This window comes from Panulirus ornatus, chromosome 46, assembly GCF_036320965.1.
Source record: "Panulirus ornatus isolate Po-2019 chromosome 46, ASM3632096v1, whole genome shotgun sequence".
Taxonomy (NCBI): domain Eukaryota; kingdom Metazoa; phylum Arthropoda; class Malacostraca; order Decapoda; family Palinuridae; genus Panulirus; species Panulirus ornatus.
In genome coordinates this window covers 28378777-28404564 of record NC_092269.1, presented here as the reverse complement: position 1 = coordinate 28404564, position 25788 = coordinate 28378777, and the positions used below count along the sequence as shown (strand labels likewise).

Below are 25788 nucleotides of genomic sequence, written 5' to 3'. Positions count from 1 at the left end.
AGCAAATGGGAACTTCAGTGAAGGGGGCTCATGGGGAGGTGATAACAAGTAGTGGTGATGTGAGAAGGAGATGGAGTGAGTATTTTGAAGGTTTGCTGAATGTGTTTAACGATAGAGTGGCAGATATAGGGTGTTTTCGTCGAGGTGGTGTGCAAAGTGAGAGGGTTAGGGAAAATGATTTGGTAAACAGAGAAGAGGTAGTAAAAGCTTTACGAAAGATGAAAGTTGGCAAGGCAGCAGGTTTGGATAGTATTGCAGTGGAATTTATCAAAAAAGGGGGTGACTGTATTGTTGACTGGTTGGTAAGGTTATTTAATGTATGTATGATTCAAGGTGAGGTGCCTGAGGATTGGCAGAATGCTTACATAGTGCCATTGTACAAAGGCAAGGGGGATAAGAGTGAGTGCTCAAATTACAGAGGTATAAGTTTGTTCAGTATTCCTGGGAAATCATATGGGAGGGTATTGATTGAGAGGGTGAAGGCATGTACAGAGCATCAGATTGGGGAAGAGCAGTGTGGTTTCAGAAGTGGTAGAGGATGTGTGGATCAGGTGTTTGCTTTGAAGAATGTATGTGAGAAGTACTTAGAAAAGCAAATGGATTTGTATGTAGCATTCATGGATCTGGAGAAGGCATATGATAAGAGTTGATGGAGATGCTCTGTGGTAGGTATTAAGAATATATGGTGTGGGAGGCAAGTTGTTAGAAGCAGTGAAAAGTTTTTATCGAGGATGTAAGGTATGTGTACGTGTAGGAAGAGAGGAAAGTGATTGGTTCTCAGTGAATGTAGGTTTGCGGCAGGGGTGATTGATGTCTCCATAGTTGTTTAGTTTGTTTATGGATGGGGTTGTTAGGGAGGTGAATGCAAGAGTTTTGCAAAGAGGGGCAAGTATGCAGTCTGTTCTGGATGAGAGAGCTTGGGAAGTGAGTAAGTTGATGTTTGCTGATGATACAGCGCTGGTGGCTGATTCATGTGAGAAACTGCAGAAGCTGGTGACTGAGTTTGGTAAAGTGTGTGAAAGAAGAAAGTTGAGAGTAAATGTGAATAAGAGCAAGGTTATTAGGTACAGTAGGATTGAGGGTCAAGTCAATTGGGAGGTAAGTTTGAATGTGAAGTGTTTTAGATATCTGGGAGTGGATCTGGCAGCGGATGGAACCATGGAAGTGGAAGTGAGTCATAGGGTGGGGGAGGGGGCGAAAATCCTGGGAGTCTTGAAGAATGTTTGGAAGTCGAGAACATTATCTCGGAAAGCAAAAATGGGTATGTTTGAAGGAAAAGTGGTTCCAACAATGTCGTATGGTTGCGAGGCATGGGCTATGGATAGAGTTGTGCGCAGGAGGGTGGATGTGCTGGAAATGAGATGTTTGAGGACAATATGTGGTGTGAGGTGGTTTCATCAAGTAAGTAATGTAAGGGTAAGAGAGATGTGTGGTAATAAAAAGAGTGTGGTTGAGAGAGCAGAAGAGGGTGTTTTAAAATGGTTTGGTCACATGGAGAGAATGAGTGAGGAAAGATTGACCAAGAGGATATATGTGTCAGAGGTGGAGGGAACAAGGAGAAGTGGGAGACCAAATTGGAGGTGGAAAGATGGAGTGAAAAAGATTTTGAGTGATCGGGGCATGAACATGCAGGAGGGTGAAAGGAAAAGAGTGAACTGGAACGATGTGGTATACCGGCTAGATGTGGTATGACAGCTAGAGACTTAAGTGTGAACGAATGGGGCCTTTGTTGTCTTTTCCTGGTGCTACCTCGCATACATGAGGGGGGAGGGGGTTGTTATTCCATGTGTGGCGAGGTGGCGATGGGAATAAATAAGGGCAGACTATGAATTATGTACATGTGTATATATGTATATGTCTGTGTGTGTATATATATGGGTACATTGAGATGTATAGGTATGTATATTTGCGTGTGTGGACATGTATGTATATACATGTGTATGTGGGTGGGTTGGGCCATTCTTTCATCTGTTTCCTTGCGCTACCTCACTAACGCGGGAAACAGTGACAAAGCAAAATAAATAAATAACATAAATTAATTTTCTCTGGAAAAACTGAAGGTTTAGAAGCAGGGCTTTTCCTTCCCTGACTTGCAAAACAGAATTACTTAAAACATTTTTTTTGCAAATTCATGGAGAAAACAGATCTTTTATCTCAAAATACATAAGAATACATTGTTCCATGACCACAGTTCACAATCAAATCACACAAAATGCCTCTAAAACCCCTTCACTAGTTCGACACATGTGGTGGAAACTTTAAGCCACTTCAAATTTCAATTTTACCCCTTCAATTAAACCTTAAGGAAAACCCTGGTTTAGAGAAAACCACAAGCATAGTTATCTCTCCCTTTACAAACGAAATGGAGATGGCACACCGAGATACCATTCTGTCAATAACGATATACAAAACAGTATGTAAAGACAGGTGAAGTAAATAAATCAAGTAAATATGTAACTACAGCTTCCTCAAGATGAATAACTTCAAAATGGTAATTCAAACTTCGATATCTGTAGCACTGCTTTTGGGATGAACACATTAATTTCTATGGGAAGTTAACATTCCACAGCAAAGGGGGTTTATATAACTATTTGGAACAACTCAAAGGGATCTGGTTTCAACTATGTTTTCACACACTTCTGCTTTCAATCCCACAGCAAATCATGAGTGTATGACCAGTATCATAAATTCTGAATTAGTTACAAAAAAATCATAAATTGTAATTACTGATTAAACAAATTCAAATATTGGATAACACTTCAATAAGTTTTACTGTTAAAAATTGGTAACAATGTGAATGGCCATCAAGTTTTGACTGAAATGATCAATGTGTAACTGCTATTTAAATCATAAAGATGCTGAGTAGAACAACCACATAAATGAAATATATAAAGCTTACTGCAGATGACATCAGCTCTGGAAATAAGTCCTAAGATCGCTTTCTTTACCTTGTGTCTCCTCGAACTCTGCCCATTGCATGAGAAGGCCTGGTTTACTGGGACAGTGAATCCACGAGCCTCGACGAAAAATATGTCTCACGTCCTCCCAGCTCACCCCACTCATAATCCACTGAGGGGTGAGCGGGGGGCACTTTAACACACGCCCATTTAGGCTCAAGTTACCAAAGAGTTCACTCTTCAGTTCTTCTAAGGTTTGGGGCTCTGAACTATATGCATCTTGTCCCTGGTTCTCTCCTTGTTTTATTTCTGTAGCCCCAATATTCTTTTCATCATTTCTTTCTTTAGTCTGCAATTGTTCTAAAGAGTCTGAACTCGCTAATTCATTAACAACACTACAGTCATTTTTTTCCTGCATTTTATCATCACTATCTCTAATCAAGTCATTTCCAACTTTTGCCTCAGAGCCCCACACCACAGAATCATTATCATCTTTAACATCTTTAACATCAGCAATATTTTCATCAATTACCTGTTCATCAAAATCTAAACCATTCTGATCTTTTTCCTCTTTGCCAGCTTCAGTATTAACAGTATTTTCATTTTCTGCACTGTCTGACAAAGACTTTTCAACCTTCACATCTTCACAATCTTTCCTATTTTCATTATCATTTGGGTACTCCTCATTTGCTGAATCTTTAAACTTTCCATCCACAACATTTTGTACATGTTTCTCCATGTAGAAACCATAACGACACCAAAAATCTTCGTAAAGAGCACAAGCAACCAAACATCGCTCAAACAGATGTATGATCCGCACAGGGTTCCCTTCACTAATCTCAAAGTCCAGGTAGTCATTCCAGTTCTTGATTTGCTTCTTATCAAGGGGTTTCACATGGAAATAAGGTCTCTTTATCTGTAAGAGAAAAAAAATTAGAAATCTGGAAATAGGTTGATATTCTGATCATCTATGCTGGTTGTACTTAAAACATTATTCTTTATTTGCTTTGGAACATGTTTGAGGAACATTTCGCATGTACCACTATATTCTAATCATCTTTATACCTACCTGCCTTACACACTCTAACAAGGTAATATCAAGGATATATCAATGACAGTCTCATTTGTAGACATCCAGTTTCTAACTGTCATATATAATGCACCAATATCATGTTCTACTAGCCACATCCAAACCCCACACACTACTTCAATGATCAACATATTGCCTACTTAAACTACATTAGAGGATGAGGGTGGACGAAGAGACTAGAGACAACTTGAGGACTCTAATTCAACATTTCATTTCAGTGAACCATCTTCAGGGAATGGACAACAGAGTAGAGTCCAGGTATAAATGTGCAGCTCAGGTCAACCCTCTGGAGACTGTGATGTGTCATAACCTCTTCCATCCTTATTCACTCATCTGTCATGGATTCTGAACATCACTCCATGTTTCTATCCAATGTACAACTCTTGCCAATTTCCATGTTCAGGTGCTCATAACCCACAGCATCCTATACTCCAACCCATCTCTTCCTTGGTCTCCCTCTTTCCCTTGCTATTTCTACCCCTGACAATGACATCCTTCATATCAGCCCCTATTACCTCATATCCTCCATACACCTGAATAATTTCAGCATGAACTAGTCAGTCTTCAATGTTAGACTATGCTTACCAACATGCCTTTCTAATAACATTATTTCTCATCTATTCAACCCTCCTTGCACCACATATAATCCTCTGACATTTCATTTCCAGCATATGAGCCCTCTTTCACTCTAGATCCAAGATTCTTATTCATGCAACATATAAGAACTACCATATCTTCAGAGTCATCTACCTTTGCTCTTCCACAGACACAATAATGTACCTTCTCTCAATCTTTTACTTACTTTAGACCCCATGACTACAACCGCTACTTCTATCTATCTATCCACATCTCTGATGTTTGTTCTGATTGGAACTGCCTCAAAGGGGTGGCCATGGCAATAGAGTCACCATAACAAGTGAGCTCTAGTGCAATGTTTGCTGAGGCTCCTTCCTAATATTCCTACTGACTAACTCTATCTAATGCTCCCACCAACTACTTTTACCGAATGCTCCTACCAACTACTTTTACCGAATGCTCCACCCTAAACGTTCCTACCTACTACTTCTATCTACTGCTCCTACCATTCTGCCAAAAGTTAGGGCTATCACATAGTGCTCACACAAGAAAAACTAAGAGTTATGAAGAATGAGCTGTGTGATTTAAGTCTTGTCAATAATTATGTATAACAAGGAGAGATTGTATGTTTGTGGACAAAATGCCAGTAGTCCATGTGCTAGAGAGGCAGAAAGAAAAGACAGCTGCCTCAATCAGAGGAGTGCAACATGACATCTCCCTCCAGATACTCCCTACTTATACTTACCTAAACATAGTCATGTCTCATCCCTCAACAGCACCTCACCACCTCAATTTTATTAATATTGACTACCAACTTCTATTTTCAAACACTCTCCAACTATCACAACCCTCAAGAGTCACTCACTTGAGTCTGTCACCAAAGGTATGCCATCCACAAACATGCCCGTCAACCTCTAGCATACTGCACATCATTCCCTTTTTCCATGACACTCACATCTTCCTCCATCACCATCCCATCCATAAGTAGATTAAAATAGCCATAACAGCATAACACATCAGACCTAAGGCAAAATCTCATTAAAGGTACTCCTACTTACATACATGCCTTACTCTCTTGGTAAACACCCTAAAAAGTATTTAGTATCTCTAATCTAGTTTCTCTGTTACCTCCTTAAGGTATCTCTATAACCATATCATGTGCTAAAATTGCTGCAAACAAGTCAATCTCTTTCTCCTAGTACTTCTCTCATACATTCGTTAAAGCAAACATCAGGTCCACACATTCTCTAACTCCTGAAATCATAATCTAAATTTATGATTAGTATACATAAGTAATTCAATTCACAGATGTGAAAGCTGTTCAAACAGGGCTTTCCATGAGCATAATAGCTATGGAATTTATAGTGTATGGATTAAGGAATGAGAATGAAAACACAGTACCAAAGGGGATATGACTTGTAAAGTAAAAGAAGGAACACTAATGTTGTAAAAATAGGCAGGGGGTAGCGGTGCTGTTTCCTGTGGGACAGGGCAGTGCCAGGAATGGATGAACCCAAGCAAGTATGATTATGTACATGTGTATTTGTCTGTGTATGTGTATGTATACATAAGTATCTGCGTATATATAATTCTTTATCATTATCATACATAATCACCATTTCCCATGCCAGTGGGGTAGCACCATGAAACAAATAATGGCTTATCGACTCATATATATATTTATCTATCATTCTTTATTACACTTTGTCGCTGGCTCCCACATTATTGAGATGGCGCAAGGAAACAGATGAAAGGATGGCCCAACCCACCCACATACATATGTATATACATAAATGCCCACACACACACATATACATATCTATACATTTCAATGTATGCATACATGTACATACACATACATATATGTATATACACATGTAAATATTTATACATGCTGCCTTCATACATTCCCCGCCGCCACCCAGCCACACTTGAAATGGTACCCCCTTCCCACCGTGTGTGCATGAGGTAGCGCTCAGAAAAGACAACAAAGGCCACTCTTGTACACACTCAGTCTCTAGCTGTCATGTGTATGCACTGAAACCACAGCTCCCTTTCCACATCCAGGCCCTACAGAACTTTCCATGGTGTACCCCAGATGCTTCACATGCCCTGGCTCAATCCATCAACAGCACGTCAACCCCAGTATACCACACTGTTCCAATTCACTCTATTCCTTGCATGCCTTTCACCCTCCTGTATGTTCAGGCCCCAAATGCTTAAAATTTTTTTCACTCCATCCTTCCACCTCTAATTTGGTCTCCCACTTCTCCTCGTTCCCTCAACCTCTGACACCTATAGCCTCTTTGTCAATCTTTCCTCACTCATTCTCTCCATGTGACCAAACCATTTCAATATGCCCTCTTCTACTGTCTCAACCACACTCTTTTTATTACCACACATCTCTCTTACCCTTTCATTACTTACTCGATTAAACCACCTCACACAACATATTGTCCTTAAACATCTCATTCCCAACACATCCATCCTCCTCGCATAATGCTATCTATAGCCCACACCTCGCAACCATATAACATTGTTGGAACCACTATTCCTTCAAACATACCCATTTTTGCTTTTCAAGATAACATTCTCGCCTTTCACACATTCTTCAACGCTCCCAGAACCTTCGCTCCCTCCCCCGCCCTGTGACTCACTTCCGCTTCCATGGTTCCATCTGCTGTTAAATCAACTCCCTAGATATCTAAAACACTTCACTTCCACCAGTTTTTCTCCATTCAAACTTACCTCCCAATTGACTTGACCCTCAACCCTACTGTACCTAATAACCTTGCTCTTATTCACATTCACTCTCAGAGCTGTATCATCAACAAACAAAAACAGACTCACTTCCTAAGCCCTCTTATCCACAGCAGACTGCATACTTGCCCCTCTCACCAAAACTCTTGCATGCACCTCCCTAACATCCCCATCCATAAACAAATTAAGCAACCACGGAGACATCAAGCAACCCTGCCGCAAACCAACATTCACTAGGAACCAATCACTTTCCTTTCTTCCTACTCGTACACATGCCTTACATCCTCGATAAAAACTTTTCACTGCTTCTAGCAACTTACCTCCCACACCATATACTCTTAATACCTTTCACAGAGCATCTCTATCAACTCTATCATATGCCTTCTCCAGATCCATAAATGCTACATACAAATCCATCTGCTTTTCTAAATATTTCTCACATACATTCTTCAAAGCAAACACCTAATCCACACATCCTCTACCATTTCTGAAACCACAATGCTCTTCCCCAATCTGATGCTCTGTACATGCCTCAACCCTCTCAATCAATATCCTCCCATACAATTTTCCAGGAATACGCAACAAACTTATACCTCTGTAATTTGAACACACCTTTATCCCCTTTGCCTTTCTACAATGGCACTATGCATGCATTCTGCCAATCCTTAGGCACTTCACCATGAACCATACATACATGGAATATCCTCACCAACAAACAAATTCCACTGCAATTCCATCCAAACCCACCACCTGGCCAACTTCCATCTTCCACAAAGCTTTCACTACCTTTTCTCTGTTTACCAAACCATTCTCCCTGACACTCTCACTTCGCACACCACCTCAACCAAAACACCCTACATCTGCTACTCTATCATCAAACAAATTCAGCAAACCTTCAAAATACTCACTCCATCTCCTTCTTACTTTACCACTACTTGTTATTACATCTCCATTAGCTCCCTTCACCGACGTTTCCATTTGTTTTCTTGCCTTATGCACTTTATTTACCTCCCTCCTAAACATCTTTTTATTCTCCCTAATCTCTAATGATACTCTCTCACCCCAACTCTCATGTCCTCTTTTTCGTCTATTGCACCTTTCTCTTGACCTCCTGCCTCTTTCTTTTATACATCTCCCACTCATTTGCCCTATTTCACAGCAAAAATCATCCAAATGTCTCTCTTTTCTCTGTCACTAACAATCGTACTTCTTCATCCCACCACTCACTACCCTTTCTAATCTGCCCACTTCCCATACTTCTCATGACACAGGCATCTTTTGCGCAAGCTATCGCTGCTTCCCTAAATACATCCCATTCCTCCCCCACTCCCCTTACGTCATCTCTCACCTTTTGCCATTCTGCACTCAATCTCTCCTGGTATTTCCTCACACAAGTCTCCTTTCCAAGCTCACTTATTCTCACCACTCTCTTCATCCCAACATTCTCTCTTCTTTTATGAAAACCTCTACAAATCTTCACCTTCACATCCACAAGATAACGATCAAACATCTCTCCAGTTGCACCTCTCAGCACATTAACATCCAAAAGTCTCTCTCTCACATGCCTCTCGATTAACACGTAATCCAATTGCGCTCTCCGGCCATCTCTCCTACTTACATATGTATACTTATGTATATCTCTCTTTTTAAAGCAGGTATTCCCAATCACCAGTCCTTTTTCAGCACACAAATCTACATATTAAGTGGTGCGAGGTAGTTTGATCGAGTAAGTAATGAAAGGGTAAGAGAGATGTGTGGTAATAATAAGAGTGTGGTTGAGAGAGCAGAAGAGGGTGTGTTGAAACGGTTTAGTCACATGGAGAGAATGAGTGAGGAAAGATTGACAAAGTGGATATATGTGTCAGAGGTAGAGGGAACATGGAGGAGACCAAATTGGAGGTGAAAGGACAGGGGTGAAAAAGATTTTGAGCGATCGGGCCTGAACATACAGAAGGGTGAAAGGCGTGCAAGGAATAGAGTGAACTGGAACGATGTGGTATACTGAGGGCATGTGAAGCATCTGGGGTAAATCATGGAAAGGTCTGTGGGGCCTGGATGTTGAAAGGAAGCTATAGATTTAGTGCATTACCCATGACAACTAGAGACTGAGTGTGAACAAACGTGGCCTTTTTCTTTTCCTAGCGCTACCTCACAGGGGGGTGGCGGAAGCTTTTCATGTGTGGCAGGGTGGTGACGGGAATGGATGAAGACAGCAAGTATGAATATGTACATGTGTATATATGTATATGTCTGTGTATGTACATGTATGTATACGTTGAAATGTAAAGGAATGTATATGTGCGTGTGTGGGCGCTTATGTATATACACGTGCGTGGGGGGGTTGGGCCATTCTTTGTGTTTCTTTGCGCTACCTCACTAACGCGGAGACAGCGATTAAGTATAATAAAAAAAATGTATAAATAAGCACACACATACGCACATATACATACGCACATATGCAGACATTACATACATACACATGTACATATTCATACTTGCTTGCCTTCATCTATTCCTGTCGCTAGTCCACCTCTCAGGAAAACAGCATTGCTATCCCCTGCTTCTTTCCATATCTAGGATCCACAGACCTTTCCATGGTTTACCCTGGACACTTCAAATGGCCTGGTTCAGTCCATTGACAGCAGGGTGATCCCGGTATACCACATCGTTCCAATTCACTATTCCTTGCATGCCTCTCACACTCCTATATGTTCAGGCCCCATTCACTCAAAATCCTTTTCACTCCATCCTTCTACCTCCAATTTAGTCTCCCGCTTCTCCTTGTTTCCTTACCTCTAACATATATAACCTCTTTATCATTCTTTCCTCACTCATTCACTCCATGTGACCAAACCATTTCAACATACCCTCTTCTGCTCTCTCAACCATACTCTTCTTTTTTCCACATATCTCTTTTACCCTCACATTACTTAATCAAACCACCTCACACCATATATTGTCCTTGAACATTTCATTTCCAACACATCAAACCTCCTCCATACAACCCTATCTACAGCCCATGCCTTGCAACCACATAACATTGTTGGAACTACTACTACTTCAAGCATACCCATTTTTGCACTACGAGATAATGTTCTCTCCTTCCATACATTCTTCATCACTCCCACAACCTTCACCCCCTCCCCAGCCCTGTGACTCACTTCTGCTTCCATAGTTCCATCCACTGCTAAGTCCACTCCAAGGTATCTAAAACACTTCACTTCCTACAATTTTTCTCCATTCAAACTTACATCCTAATTAACCTGTCCCTCAACCCTACTCAACCTAATAACATTGCTCTTATTCACATATACTCTCAACTTTCTCCTTTCACACACTTTTCCAAACTCAGTCACCAACCTCTGCAGTTTCTCACACAAATCAGCCACTAGAGCTGTAACATTGGCGAACAACTGACTCACTTCCCAGGTCCTCTCATCCACAACAGACTGCATACTCACACCTCTCTCTAAAACTCTAGCATTTACCTCCCTAACCACCCCATACATTAACAAATTAAACAACTATGGGGACATCACACATCCCCTCTGCAGACCAACATTCACTGGAAACCAATCACTCTCCCCTTTACTACTTGTACACGTGTCTTACATCCTTGGTAAAAACTTTTCACTGCTTCTGGCATCTTACCTCCCACACCATATACTCTTAAAACCTTACACAAACCATCTCTATTCACCCTATCATATGCATTCTCCTGATCCTTAATGCTAAGTACAAATCCATTCGTTTTTCTAAATATTACTTACATACAATCTTCAAAGCAAACACCTGATCCACGCATCCTCTACCACTTCAGAAACCACACTGCTCTTCCCCAACCTGATCCTCTGTACATCCCTTCACCCTCTCAATCAATAGCATCCCTTATAGTTTCCCAGCAATGCTCTACAAATTATGCATCTGTAGTTTAAACACTCACCTTTATCCCCTGTGCCTTTGTACAATGGCACTATGCATGCATTCCACCAATCCTCAGGCTCTTCACCATGATCCATACATACCCTAAATATCCTTACCAACCAATCAACAACACAGTCATCCCCTTTTTTAATAAATTCCACTGCAATGCCATCCAAACCCACTACCTTGCTGGCTTTCATCTTCCGCAAAGCTACCATGATCCATACATACCCTAAATATCCTTACCAACCAATCAACAACACAGTCATCCCCTTTTTTAATAAATTCCACTGCAATGCCATCCAAACCCACTACCTTGCTGGCTTTCATCTTCCGCAAAGCTACCATGATCCATACATACCCTAAATATCCTTACCAACCAATCAACAACACAGTCATCCCCTTTTTTAATAAATTCCACTGCAATGCCATCCAAACCCACTACCTTGCTGGCTTTCATCTTCCGCAAAGCTACCATGATCCATACATACCCTAAATATCCTTACCAACCAATCAACAACACAGTCATCCCCTTTTTTAATAAATTCCACTGCAATGCCATCCAAACCCACTACCTTGCTGGCTTTCATCTTCCGCAAAGCTACCATGATCCATACATACCCTAAATATCCTTACCAACCAATCAACAACACAGTCATCCCCTTTTTTAATAAATTCCACTGCAATGCCATCCAAACCCACTACCTTGCTGGCTTTCATCTTCCGCAAAGCTACCATGATCCATACATACCCTAAATATCCTTACCAACCAATCAACAACACAGTCATCCCCTTTTTTAATAAATTCCACTGCAATGCCATCCAAACCCACTACCTTGCTGGCTTTCATCTTCCGCAAAGCTACCATGATCCATACATACCCTAAATATCCTTACCAACCAATCAACAACACAGTCATCCCCTTTTTTAATAAATTCCACTGCAATGCCATCCAAACCCACTACCTTGCTGGCTTTCATCTTCCGCAAAGCTACCATGATCCATACATACCCTAAATATCCTTACCAACCAATCAACAACACAGTCATCCCCTTTTTTAATAAATTCCACTGCAATGCCATCCAAACCCACTACCTTGCTGGCTTTCATCTTCCGCAAAGCTACCATGATCCATACATACCCTAAATATCCTTACCAACCAATCAACAACACAGTCATCCCCTTTTTTAATAAATTCCACTGCAATGCCATCCAAACCCACTACCTTGCTGGCTTTCATCTTCCGCAAAGCTACCATGATCCATACATACCCTAAATATCCTTACCAACCAATCAACAACACAGTCATCCCCTTTTTTAATAAATTCCACTGCAATACCATCCAAACCCACTACCTTGCTGGCTTTCATCTTCCGCAAAGCTACCATGATCCATACATACCCTAAATATCCTTACCAACCAATCAACAACACAGTCATCCCCTTTTTTAATAAATTCCACTGCAATGCCATCCAAACCCACTACCTTGCTGGCTTTCATCTTCCGCAAAGCTACCATGATCCATACATACCCTAAATATCCTTACCAACCAATCAACAACACAGTCATCCCCTTTTTTAATAAATTCCACTGCAATGCCATCCAAACCCACTACCTTGCTGGCTTTCATCTTCCGCAAAGCTACCATGATCCATACATACCCTAAATATCCTTACCAACCAATCAACAACACAGTCATCCCCTTTTTTAATAAATTCCACTGCAATGCCATCCAAACCCACTACCTTGCTGGCTTTCATCTTCCGCAAAGCTACCATGATCCATACATACCCTAAATATCCTTACCAACCAATCAACAACACAGTCATCCCCTTTTTTAATAAATTCCACTGCAATGCCATCCAAACCCACTACCTTGCTGGCTTTCATCTTCCGCAAAGCTACCATGAATCATACATACATTAAATAACCTTACCAACCACTCAACAATACAGTCACCCCCTTTCTTAGTAAATTCCACTGCAATGCCATCCAAACCCACTACCTTGCTGGCTTTCATCTTCCGCAAAGCTACCATGATCCATACATACCCTAAATATCCTTACCAACCAATCAACAACACAGTCATCCCCTTTTTTAATAAATTCCACTGCAATACCATCCAAACCCACCACCTTGCCAGACCTCATCTTCTGCAAAGCTTTCACTACCTCTTCTCTCTTCACCAAATTATTCTCACTAACCCTCTCCTTAGTACACCATCCCTACCAAAACACCCTATATCTGCCACTCTATCATCAAACACATTCAACAAACCTTCAAAATACTTACTCCATCTTCCTTCTCACTCCATCACTGTCTGTTATCAATTCCCCACTTCCTCCCTTCACTGATATATGTATATGTTGATTCTTTTTTTTTATCATTTTACTTTGTCGCTGTCTCCCACGTTAGCGAGGTAGCGCAACGAAACAGACGAAAGAATGGACTAACCCACCCACATACACATGTATATACATATACATCCACATATGCAAATATACATACCTATACATCTCAACAGATACATATATATACACACACAGACATATACATATATACACATGTACATAATTCATACTGTTTGCCTTTATTCATTCCCACTGCTACCCCACCACACATGAAATAACAACCCCCTCCCCCTGCATGTGCGCGAGGTAGCGCTAGGAAGACAACAAAGGCCACATTCATTCACCCTCAGTCTCTAGCTGTCATGTATATATTGATATGTATATGTATATGTACATATATATGCATGTATGGGAATTTATGTATACATATATGCATACCATTCAGCTGCTCCCAAAACACTTGCCTCTCATGATCTTTCTTCTCATGCCCAGGTGCATATCCACCAATAATCACCCATCTCTCTCCATCAACTTTCAGTTTTACCAATATTAATCTAGAATTTACTTTCTTACATTCAATCACATACTCCCACAACTCCTGTTTCAGGAGTAGTGCTACTCCTTCCTTGCTCTTGTCCTCTCACTAACCCCTGACTTTACTCCCAAGACATTCCAAAACCACTCTTCCCCTTTACCCTTAAGCTTCGTGTGTTAGTGGTTTTGATGCACAAGACCGGGTTATCGTGGTGGGTGATTTGAATGCAAAGGTGAGTAATGTGGCAGTTGAGGGAATAATTGGTATACATGGGGTGTTCAGTCTTGTAAAAGGAAATGGTGAAGAGCTTGTAGATTTATGTGCTGAAAAAGGACTGGTGATTAGGAATACCTGGTTTAAAAAGCGAGATATACATAAGTATACGTAAGTAGGAGAGATGGCCTGAGAGCGTTATTGGATTACGTGTTAATTGACAGGCGCACGAAAGAGAGACTTTTGGATGTTAATGTGCTGAGAGGTGCAACTGGAGGGATGTCTGATCATTATCTTGTGGAGGCGGTGAAGATTTGTATGGGTTTTCAGAAAAGAAGAGAGAATCTTGGGGTGAAGAGGGTGGTGAGAGTACATGAGCTTGGGAAGGAGACTTGTGTGCGGAAGTACCAAGAGAGACTGAGTACAGAATGGAAAAGGGTGAGAACAAAGGAGGTAAGGGGAGTGGAGGAGGAATGGGATGTATTTAGGGAAGCAGCGTTGGCTTGCGCAAAAGATGCCTGTGGCATGAGAAGCGTGGGAGGTGGGTTGATTAGAAAGGGTAGTGAGTGGTGGGATGAAGAAGCAAGATTATTAGTGAAAGAGAAGAGAGAGGCATTTGGACGATTTTTGCAGGGAAAAAATGCAAATGAGTGGGAGAGGTATAAAAGAAAGAGACAGGAGGTCAAGAGAAAGGTGCAAGAGGTGAAAAAGAGGGCAAATGAGACTTGGGGTGAGAGAGTATCATTAAATTTTAGGGAGAATAAAAAGATGTTCTGGAAGGAGGTAAATAAAGTGCATAAGACAAGGGAGCAAATGTGAACTTCAGTGAAGGGGGCTAATGGGGAAGTGATAACAAGTAGTGGTGATGTGAGAAGGAGATGGAGTGAGTATTTTGAAGGTTTGTTGAATGTGTTTGATGATAGAGTGGCAGATATAGGGTGTTTTGGTCGAGGTGGTGTGCAAAGTGAGAGGGTTAGGGAAAATGATTTGGCAAACAGAGAAGAGGTAGTAAAAGCTTTGCGGAAGATGAAAGCCGGCAAGGCAGCAGGTTTGGATGGTATTGCAGTGGAATTTATCAAAAAAGGGGGTGACTGTATTGTTGACTGGTTGGTAAGGTTATTCAATGTATGTATGATTCATGGTGAGGTGCCTGAGGATTGGCAGAATGCTTGCATAGTGCCATTCTACAAAGACAAAGGGGATAAAAGTGAGTGCTCAAATTACAGAGGTATAAGTTTGTTGAGTATTCCTGGGAAATTATATGGGAGGGTATTGATTGAGATGGTGAAGGCATGTACAGAGCATCAGATTGGGGAAGAGCAGTGTGGTTTCAGAAGTGGTAGAGGATGTGTGGATCAGGTGTTTGCTTTGAAGAATGTATGTGAGAAATACTTAGAAAAGCAAATGGATTTGTATGTAGCATTTATGGATCTGGAGAAGGCATATGATAGAGTTGATAGAGATGCTCTGTTGAAGGCACTAAGAATATATGGTGTGGGAGGCAAGTTGCTAGAAGCAGTGAAAAGTTTTTATCAAGGATGTAAGGCATATATACGAGTAGGAAGAAAGGAAAGTGATTGGTTCTCAGTGAATGTAGGTTTGCGGCAGGGGTGTGTGATGTCTCCATGGTTGTTTAATTTGTTTATGGATGGGGTTGTTAGGGAGGTGAATGCAAGGGTTTTGGAAAGAGGGGCAAGTATGAAGTCTGTTGGGGATTAGAGAGCTTGGGAAGTGAGTCAGTTGTTGTTCGCTGATGATAGAGCGCTGGTGGCTGATTCATGTGAGAAACTGCAGAAGCTGGTGACTGAGTTTGGTAAAGTGTGTGAAAGAAGAAAGTTAAGAGTAAATGTGAATAAGAGCAAGGCTATTAGGTACAGTAGGGTTGAGGGTCAAGTCAATTGGGAGGTAAGTTTGAATGGAGAAAAACTGGAAGAAGTAAAGTGTTTTAGATATCTGGGAGTGGATCTGGCAGCGGATGGAACCATGGAAGCGGAAGTGAATCATAGGGTGGGGGAGGGGGCGAAAATCCTGGGATCCTTGAAGAATGTGTGGAAGTCGAGAACATTATCTCCGAAAGCAAAAATGGCTATGTTTGAAGGAATAGTGGTTCCAACAATGTTGTATGGTTGCGAGGCGTGGGCTATGGATAGAGTTGTGCGCAGGAGGGCGGATGTGCTGGAAATGAGATGTTTGAGGACAATATGTGGTGTGAGGTGGTTTGATCATGTAAGTAATGTAAGGGTAAGAGAGATGTGTGGAAATAAATAGAGCATGGTTGAGAGAGCAGAAGAGGGTGTTTTGAAATGGTTTGGGCACATGGAGAGAATGAGTGAGGAAAGATTGACCAAGAGGATATATGTGTTGGAGGTGGAGGGAACGAGGTGAAGTGGGAGACCAAATTGGAGGTGGAAAGATGGAGTGAAAAAGATTTTGAGTGATCGGGGCCTGAACATGCAGGAGGGTGAAAGGCGGGCAAGGAATAGAGTGAATTGGATCGATGTGGTATACCGGGGTCAACGTGCTGTCAATAGATCGAATCAGGGCATGTGAAGCGTCTGGGGTAAACCATGGAAAGTTGTGTGGGGCCTGGATGTGGAGAGGGAGCTGTGGTTTCGGGCATTATTGCATGACAGCTACAGACTGAGTGTGAACGAATGGGGCCTTCGTTGTTTTTTTCCTAGCGCTAACTCGCACACATGAGGGGGGAGGGGGATGTTATTCCATGTGTGACGAGGTGGCGATGGGAATGAATAAAGGCAGACAGTGTGAACTGTGTGCATGTGTATATATGTATGTGTCTGTGTGTGTATATATATGTGTACATTGAGATGTAAGGGTATGTATATTTGCCTGTTTGGACGAGTATGTACATGCATGTGTATCGGGGTGGGTTGGCCCATTTCTTTCGTCTGTTTCCTTGCGCTACCTCGCAAACGCGGGAGACAGCGACAAACCAAGCATATGAATGGATGGGCCATTTTTCATCTGTTTTTTCATCTGTTTCCTGGCATTAACACACTGACACAAAAAACAATGATCAAGAATAATAATAGGGGAGAAAGAATACTTCCCATGTATTCCCCATGTGTCACAAAAGGTGACTAAAGGGGTGGAAGCAGGGGGCAGGAAACCCTCCCCTTCTTGTATTTCAATTTCTAAAAAGGGAAACAGAAGAAGGAGGCAAGCGGGGAGTGGTTATCCTCCTCAGAGGCTCAGATTGGGGTGTCTGAATGTGTGGATGTAACCAAAATGAGAAGATATGACACATGAGTAATATGTTTGAGGAAAGAAACCTGGATGTTCTGGTTCTCAATGAAATGAAGCTCAAAGGTAAAGGGGAAGAGTCGTTTAGAAAAGTCTTGGAAGTAAAGTCAGGGGTTGGTGAGAGGACAATCACTAAGGAAGGAGTAGCACTACTCCTGAAGCAGGAGTTGTGGGAGCATGTGATAGAGTGTAAGAGAGCAAATTCTACATTGATGTGGGTAAAACTGAAAGTGAATGGAGAGAGATGGGTGATTGTTGGTGCTTATGCACTTGGTCATGAGAAGAAGGATCATGAGCGGCAAGTGTTTTGGGAGCAGATGAGTATGTCAGCAGCTTTGATGCACAAGACCGGGTTTCAGTGATGGGCAATTAAAATGCGAAGGTGAGTAATGTGGCAGTTAATGGTTAATTGGTGTAAATGGGGTATTCAGTGTTGTGAATGGAAATGGTGACAAGCTAGTGGATTTGTGTGCTGAAAAAAGACTGGTGATTGGGAATACCTGGTTTAAAAAGAGAGATATACATAAATATACATATCTGAATAGGAGAGATGGTCAAAGGGATTATGTGTTAATTGACAGGTGTGTAAAAGAGACTTTTGGATGTTAATGAGCTGAAAGGGGTAGCTGGAGAAATGTTTGATCACTATCTTGTGGAGGCAAAGGTGAAAAATTGTAAAGGTTTTCAAAAAAGAAGAGAGAATGTTAGGGAGAAGAGAGAGGCGAGAGTAAAAGAGATTGGAAAGATGTGTAAGACGAAGTGCCAGGAAAGATTGAACGTAGACTGGCAAAAGGTGAGAGCAAATGAAGTGAGGGGAGTGGGTGAAGAATGGGATGCATTTAGGGAGTCAGTGATGGCATGTGCAAAAGATGCACATGGCATGAGAAAGGTGAGAGGTGGGCAGATTAGAAAGGGTAGTGAGTGAAGAAGTAAAGTTGATCGTGAAAGAGAAAAGTGAAGCATTTGGATGATACTTGCAAGGAATCAAGAGAAAGGTGCAAGGGTTGAAAAATAGGGCAAATGAAAGCTGGGGGTGAGAGAGTATCATTAAACTCTAGGAAGAATAAAAAGATGTTTTGGAAAGAGGTAAATAACATGCACAATAAACGAGAACAAATGGAGACAGGAGAAGGGGACAAGTTGGGAAGTAATAACAGGTACTGATGAACTGAGAAGATGGAATGAGTATTTTGAAGGTTTGTTGAATGCTTCTAATGAAAGAGTGGCAGATATAGGGTGACTTAGTCGGGGTGGTGTGCTAAGTGAGAGGATCAGAGAGAATGGTTTGGTAAAGAGAGAAGAGGTAGTGAAAGTTTTGCAGAAGATGAAAACCAGCAAGGCAGCAGTAGAATTTATTAAGAAAGGGGGTGACTGTCTTGTTGATTGGTTGGTAAGGATATTCAATGTATGTATAGATCATGATGAGTTGCCTGAGGATTGGCAGAAAGCATGCATAGAGCCACTCTACAAAGGCAAAGGGGACAAAGGTGATTGTTCAAACTAAAGAGGCATAAGTGTGTTGAGTATTCCTGGGAAATTATAAGAGAGGGTTTTGACTGAGAGGGTGAAAGCATGTACAGAGCATCAGATTGGGGAAGAGCAGTGTGGTTTTAGAAGTGATTGAGGATGTGTCGATCAGGTGTTTGCTTCGAAGAATGTGTGTGAGAAACACTTAGAAAAGCAGATGGATTTGTATGTAGCATTTATGGATCTGGAGAAGGCATATGATAGGGTTGATAGAGATGCTTTGTGGAAGGTCTTAAGAGTATATGGTATGGGAGATAAGTTGCTAGAAGCAGTGAAACTTACTTACCAAGGATGTAAGGTATGTGTACGAGTAGGAAGAGAGGAGAGTGATTGGTTCCCAGTGAATGTTGGTCTGCAGGAGGGGTGTGTGATGTCCCCATGGTTGTTTCATTTCTTTATGGATGGGGTGGTTAGGGAGTTAAATGCAAGAGTTTTGGAGAGAGGGGTGAGTATGCAGTCCATTGGGGATGAGAGGACCTGGGAAGTGAGTCAGTTGTTGTTTGTCGACAATATAGCTCTGGTGGCCGATTCGAGTGTAAACTTGCAGAGGTTGGTGACTGTAATTGGAAAAGTGTGTGAAAGGAGAAAGTTGAGAGTAAATGTGAATAAGAGCAAGGTTATTAGGTTCAGTAGGGTTGAGGGACAAATTCACTGGGATGTAAGTTTGAATGGAGAAAAATTGGAGAGAGTGAAGTGTTTTAGATATCTGGTAGTGGACATAACAGTGAGTGGAACCATGGAATTGGAAGTGTCACAGGGTGGGGGAGGAGGCAAAGGTTCTGGGAGCGATGAAGAATGTATGGAAGGAGAGAACATTATCTCGGAGAACAAAAATGTGTATGTTTGAAGGAATAGTGGTTCCATCAATGTTATATGATTATGAGGCATGGGCTTTAGGAATAGTGGTTCCATCAATGTTATATGATTATGAGGCATGGGCTTTAGATAGGGTTGTACAGAGGAGAGTGGATGTGTTCGAAATGAAATGTTTGAGGGCAATATGTGGTGTGAGGTAGTTTGATCAAGTAGGTAATGAAAGATTGAGAGACATGTGGAAATAGAAAGAGTGACTGAGGGTGTGTTAGAATGGTTTGGACATATGAAGAGAATGAGTGAGGAAAGATTGACAAAGAGGATATATGTGTCAGAGGTGGAGGGAACAAAGAGAAGAGGGAGACCAAACTGGAGGTGGAAGGATGGAGTGAAAAAGATTTTGAGAGATTAGGGCCTGAATATACATGAAGGTGAGGCATGCAAGGAATAGAAAGAATTGGAATGATGCAGTACACTACTGTCGATGTGCTGTCACTGGACTGAACCAGGGCATGTGAACGTCTGGGGTAAACCATGGAAAGGTCTGTGGGGCCTGGATGCGGATAGGGAGCTAAGGATTCAGTGCATTATACATGATAGCTAGAGACTGAGTGTGAGCAAATGTGGCCTTTTTTGTGTTTTCACAGCACTAATTCGTTGAAGCAGCAGGGGGTAACAATGCTGCTTCCTGTGGAGTGAGGTACCACCAGGAATGGATAAAGGCAAGCATGGATGAATATGTGCATGTGTATATACGTATATGTCTGTGTATATTTTTAAACTTCTAAAAGGGGAAATAGTGATGGGTTATAGTGATGGGTGATTTGAATGCAAAGGTGAGTAATGTGGCAGTTGAGGGAATAATTGGTATACATGGGGTGTTCAGAGTTGTAAATGGAAATGGTGAAGAGCTTGTAGATTTATGTGCTGAAAAAGGACTGATGATTGGGAATACCTGGTTTAAAAAGCGAGATATACATAAGTATACTTATGTAAGTAGGAGAGATGGCCAGAGACCATTATTGGATTATGTGATAATTGACAGGCATGCGAAAGAGAGACTTTTGGATGTTAATGTGCTGAGAGGTGCAACTGGAGGGATGTCTGATCATTATCTTGTGGAGGCTAAGGTGAAGATTTGTATGGGTTTTCAGAAAAGAAGAGTGAATGTTGGGGTGAAGAGGGTGGTGAGAGTAAGTGAGCTTGAGAAGGAGACCTGTGTGAGGAAGTACAACGAGAGACTGAGTACAGAATGGAAAAAGGTGAGAACAATGGAAGCAAGGGGAGTGGGGGAGGAATGGGATGTATTTAGGGAATCAGTGATGGATTGCGCAAAAGTTGCTTGTGGCATGAGAAGAGTGGGAGGTGGGTTGATTAGAAAGGGTAGTGAGTGGTGGGATGAAGAAGTAAGAGTATTAGTGAAAGAGAAGAGAGAGGCATTTGGACAATTTTTGCAGGGAAAAAATGCAATTGAGTGGGAGATGTATAAAAGAAAGAGACAGGAGGTCAAGAGAAAGGTGCAAGAGGTGAAAAAAAGGGCAAATGAGAGTTGGGGTGAGAGAGTATCATTAAATTTTAGGGAGAATAAAAAGATGTTCTGGAAGGAGGTAAATAAAGTGCGTAAGACAAGGGAGCAAATGGGAACTTCAGTGAAGGGCGCAAATGGGGAGGTGATAACAAGTAGTGGTGATGTGAGAAGGAGATGGAGTGAGTATTTTGAAGGTTTGTTGAATGTGTTTGATGATAGAGTGGCAGATATAGGGTGTTTTGGTCGAGGTGGTGTGCAAAGTGAGAGGGTTAGGGAAAATGATTTGGTAAACAGAGAAGAGGTAGTGAAAGCTTTGCGGAAGATGAAAGCCGGCAAGGCAGCAGGTTTGGATGGTATTGCAGTGGAATTTATTAAAAAAGGGGGTGACTGTATTGTTGACTGGTTGGTAAGGTTATTTAATGTATGTATGACTCATGGTGAGGTGCCTGAGGATTGGCAGAATGCGTGCATAGTGCCATTGTACAAAGGCAAAGGGGATAAGAGTGAGTGCTCAAATTACAGAGGTATAAGTTTGTTGAGTATTCCTGGTAAATTATATGGGAGGGTATTGATTGAGAGGGTGAAGGCATGTACAGAGCATCAGATTGGGGAAGAGCAGTGTGGTTTCAGAAGTGGTAGAGGATGTGTGGATCAGGTGTTTGCTTTGAAGAATGTATGTGAGAAATACTTAGAAAAGCAAATGGATTTGTATGTAGCATTTATGGATCTGGAGAAGGCATATGATAGAGTTGATAGAGATGCTCTGTGGAAGGTATTAAGAATATATGGTGTGGGAGGAAAGTTGTTAGAAGCAGTGAAAAGTTTTTATCGAGGATGTAAGGCATGTGTACGTGTAGGAAGAGAGGAAAGTGATTGGTTCTCAGTGAATGTAGGTTTGCGGCAGGGGTGTGTGATGTCTCCATGGTTGTTTAATTTGTTTATGGATGGGGCTGTTAGGGAGGTAAATGCAAGAGTTTTGGAAAGAGGGGCAAGTATGAAGTTTGTTGGGATGAGAGAGCTTGGGAAGTGAGTCAGTTGTTGTTCGCTGATGATACAGCGCTGGTGGCTGATTCATGTGAGAAACTGCAGAAGCTGGTGACTGAGTTTGGTAAAGTGTGTGGAAGAAGAAAGTTAAGAGTAAATGTGAATAAGAGCAAGGTTATTAGGTACAGTAGGGTTGAGGGTCAAGTCAATTGGGAGGTGAGTTTGAATGGAGAAAAACTGGAGGAAGTGAAGTGTTTTAGATATCTGGGAGTGGATCTGGCAGCGGATGGAACCATGGAAGCGGAAGTGGATCATAGGGTGGGGGAGGGGGCGAAAATTCTGGGGGCCTTGAAGAATGTGTGGAAGTCGAGAACATTATCTCCGAAAGCAAAAATGGGTATGTTTGAAGGAATAGTGGTTCCAACAATGTTGTATGGTTGCGAGGCGTGGGCTATGGATAGAGTTGTGCGCAGGAGGATGGATGTGCTGGAAATGAGATGTTTGAGGACAATGTGTGGTGTGAGGTGGTTTGATCGAGTGAGTAACGTAAGGGTAAGAGAGATGTGTGGAAATAAAAAGAGCGTGGTTGAGAGAGCAGAAGAGGGTGTTTTGAAGTGGTTTGGGCACATGGAGAGGATGAGTGAGGAAAGATTGACCAAGAGGATATATGTGTCGGAGGTGGAGGGAGCAAGGAGAAGAGAGAGACCAAATTGGAGGTGGAAAGATGGAGTGAAAAAGATTTTGTGTGATCGGGGCCTGAACATGCAGGAGGGTGAAAGGAGGGCAAGGAATAGAGTGAATTGGAGCGATGTGGTATACCGGGGTTGACGTGCTGTCAGTGGATTGAATCAAGGCATGTGAAGCGTCTGGGGTAAACCATGGAAAGCTGTGTAGGTATGTATATTTGCGTGTGTGGACGTATGTATATACATGTGTATGGGGGGGGGTTGGGCCATTTCTTTCGTCTGTTTCCTTGCGCTACCTCGCAAACGCGGGAGACAGCGACAAAGTATAAAAAAAAAAAAAGAAAAAAAAAAGGGGGGGGGAAACAGAAGGAATCACAAGGGGAGTGCTCATCCTCCTCGAAGGCTCAGATTGGGGTGTCTAAATGTGTGTGGATGTAACCAAGATGAGAAAAAAGGAGAGATACGTAGTATGTTTGAGGAAAGGAACCTGGAGGTTTTGGCTCTGAGTGAAACGAAGCTCAAGGGTAAAGGGGAAGAGTGGTTTGGGAATGTCTTGGGAGTAAAGTCAGGGGTTAGTGAGAGGACAAGAGCAAGGGAAGGAGTAGTACGTACTACTCCTGAAACAGGAGTGGTGGGAGCATGTGATAGAGTGAAAAAGTAAACTCTAGATTGATATGGGTAAAACTGAAAGTGGATGGAGAGAGATGGGTGATTATTGGTGCATATGCACCTGGGCGTGAGAAGAAAGATCATGAAAGGCAAGTGTTTAAGGAGCAGCTGAGTGAGTGTGTTAGTAGTTTTGATGCACAAGACCGGGTTATAGTGATGGGTGATTTGAATGCAAAGGTGGGTAATGTGGCAGTTGAGGGAATAATTGGTGTACATGGGGTGTTCAGTGTTGTAAATGGAAATGGTGAAGAGCTTGTAGATTTATGTGCTGAAAAAAGACTGGTGATTGGGAATACCTGCTTTAAAAAGAGAGATATACATAAGTATACTTATGTAAGTAGGAGAGATGGCCAGAGAGCGTAACTGGATTATGTGTTAATTGATAGGTGCACAAAAAAGACACTTTTGGATGTTAATGTGCTGAGAGGTGCAACTGGAGGGATATCTGATCATTATCTTGTGGAGGCGAAGGTGAAGATTTGAAGAGGTTTTCAGAAAAGAAGAGAGAATGTTGGGGTGAAGAGAGTGGTGAGAGTAAGTGAGTTTGGGAAGGAGACTTGTGTGAGGAAGTACCAGGAGAGACTGAGTACAGAATGGAAAAAGGTGAGAACAAAGGATGTAAGGGGAGTGGGGGAGCAATGGGGTGTATTTAGGGAAGCAGTGATGGTTTGCGCAAAAGATGCTTGTGGCATGAGAAGCGTGAGAGGTGGACAGATTAGAAAGGGTAGTGAGTGGCGGGATGAAGAGGTAAGATTATTAGTGAAAGAGAAGACAGAGGCATTTGGACGATTTTTGCAGGGAAAAATGCAAATGACTGGAAGATGTACAAAAGAAAGAGGCAGGAGGTCAAGAGAAAGGTGCAAGAGGCAAAAAAGAGGGCAAATGAGAGTTGGAGTGAGAGAGTATCATTAAATTTTAGGGAGAATAAAAAGATGTTTGGGAAGGAGTTAAATAAAGTGCGTAAGACATGAGAACAAATGGGAACTTCAGTGAAGGGGGCTAATGGGGAGGTGATAACAGGTAGTGGTGATGTGAGAAGGAGATGGAGTGAGTATTTTGAAGGTTTGTCGAATGTGTTTGATGATAGAGTGGCAGATATAGGGTGTTTTGGTCGAGGTGGTATGCAAAGTGAGAGGGTTCGGGAAAATGATTTGGTAAGCAGAGAAGAGGTAGTAAAAGCTTTGTGGAAGATGAAAGCTGGCAAGGCAGCGGGTTTAGATGGTATTGCAATGGAATTTATTAAAAAAGGTGGTGACTGTATTGTTGACTGGTTGGTAAGGCTATTTAATGTATGTATGACTCATTAAGAGGTGCCTGAGGATTGGCGGAATGCTTGCATAGTGCCATTGTACAAAGGCAAAGGGGATAAAAGTGAGTGCTCAAATTACAGAGGTATAAGTTTGTTCAGTATTCCTGGTAAATTATATGGGAGGGTATTGACTGAAAGGGTGAAGGCATGTACAGATAATCAGATTGGGGAAGAGCAGTGTAGTTTAAGAAGTGGTAGAGGATGTGTGGATCAGGTGTTTGCTTTGAAGAATGTATGTGAGAAATACTTAGAAAAGCAAATGGATTTGTATGTAGCATTTGTGGATCTGGAGGAGGCATACGATAGAGTTGACAGAGATGCTCTGTGGAAGGTATTAAGGATATATGGTTTTTATCGAGGATGTAAAGCATGCATATGTGTAGGAAGAGAGGAAAGTGATTGGTTCTCAGTGGATGTAGGTTTGCGGCAGGGGTGCATGATGTCTCCATGGTTGTTTAATTTGTTTATGGATGGGGTTGTTAGGGAGGTGAATGCAAGAGTTTTGGAAAGAGGGGCAAGTATGCAGTCTGTTGAGGATGAGAGAGCTTGGGAAGTGAGTCAATTGTTGTTCGCTGATGATACAGAGCTGGTGGCTGATTCGGGTGAGAAACTGCAGAAGCTGGTGACTGAGTTTGGTAAAGCGTGTGAAAGAAGAAAGTTGA

General features: G+C 41.9%; 1 protein-coding gene across 1 annotated transcript in view; it reads right to left on the bottom strand.

Annotated features, from left to right (window-relative positions):
- Positions 1–25788, bottom strand: part of LOC139763342 (uncharacterized) — a 305437-nt gene that overhangs the window by 149729 nt on the left and 129920 nt on the right. Inside the window, exon 9 of the mRNA XM_071689364.1 lies at positions 2949–3813. Within this exon, the coding sequence (XP_071545465.1) occupies positions 2949–3813 (865 nt within the window). The remainder of the gene's footprint in view (positions 1–2948; positions 3814–25788) is intronic.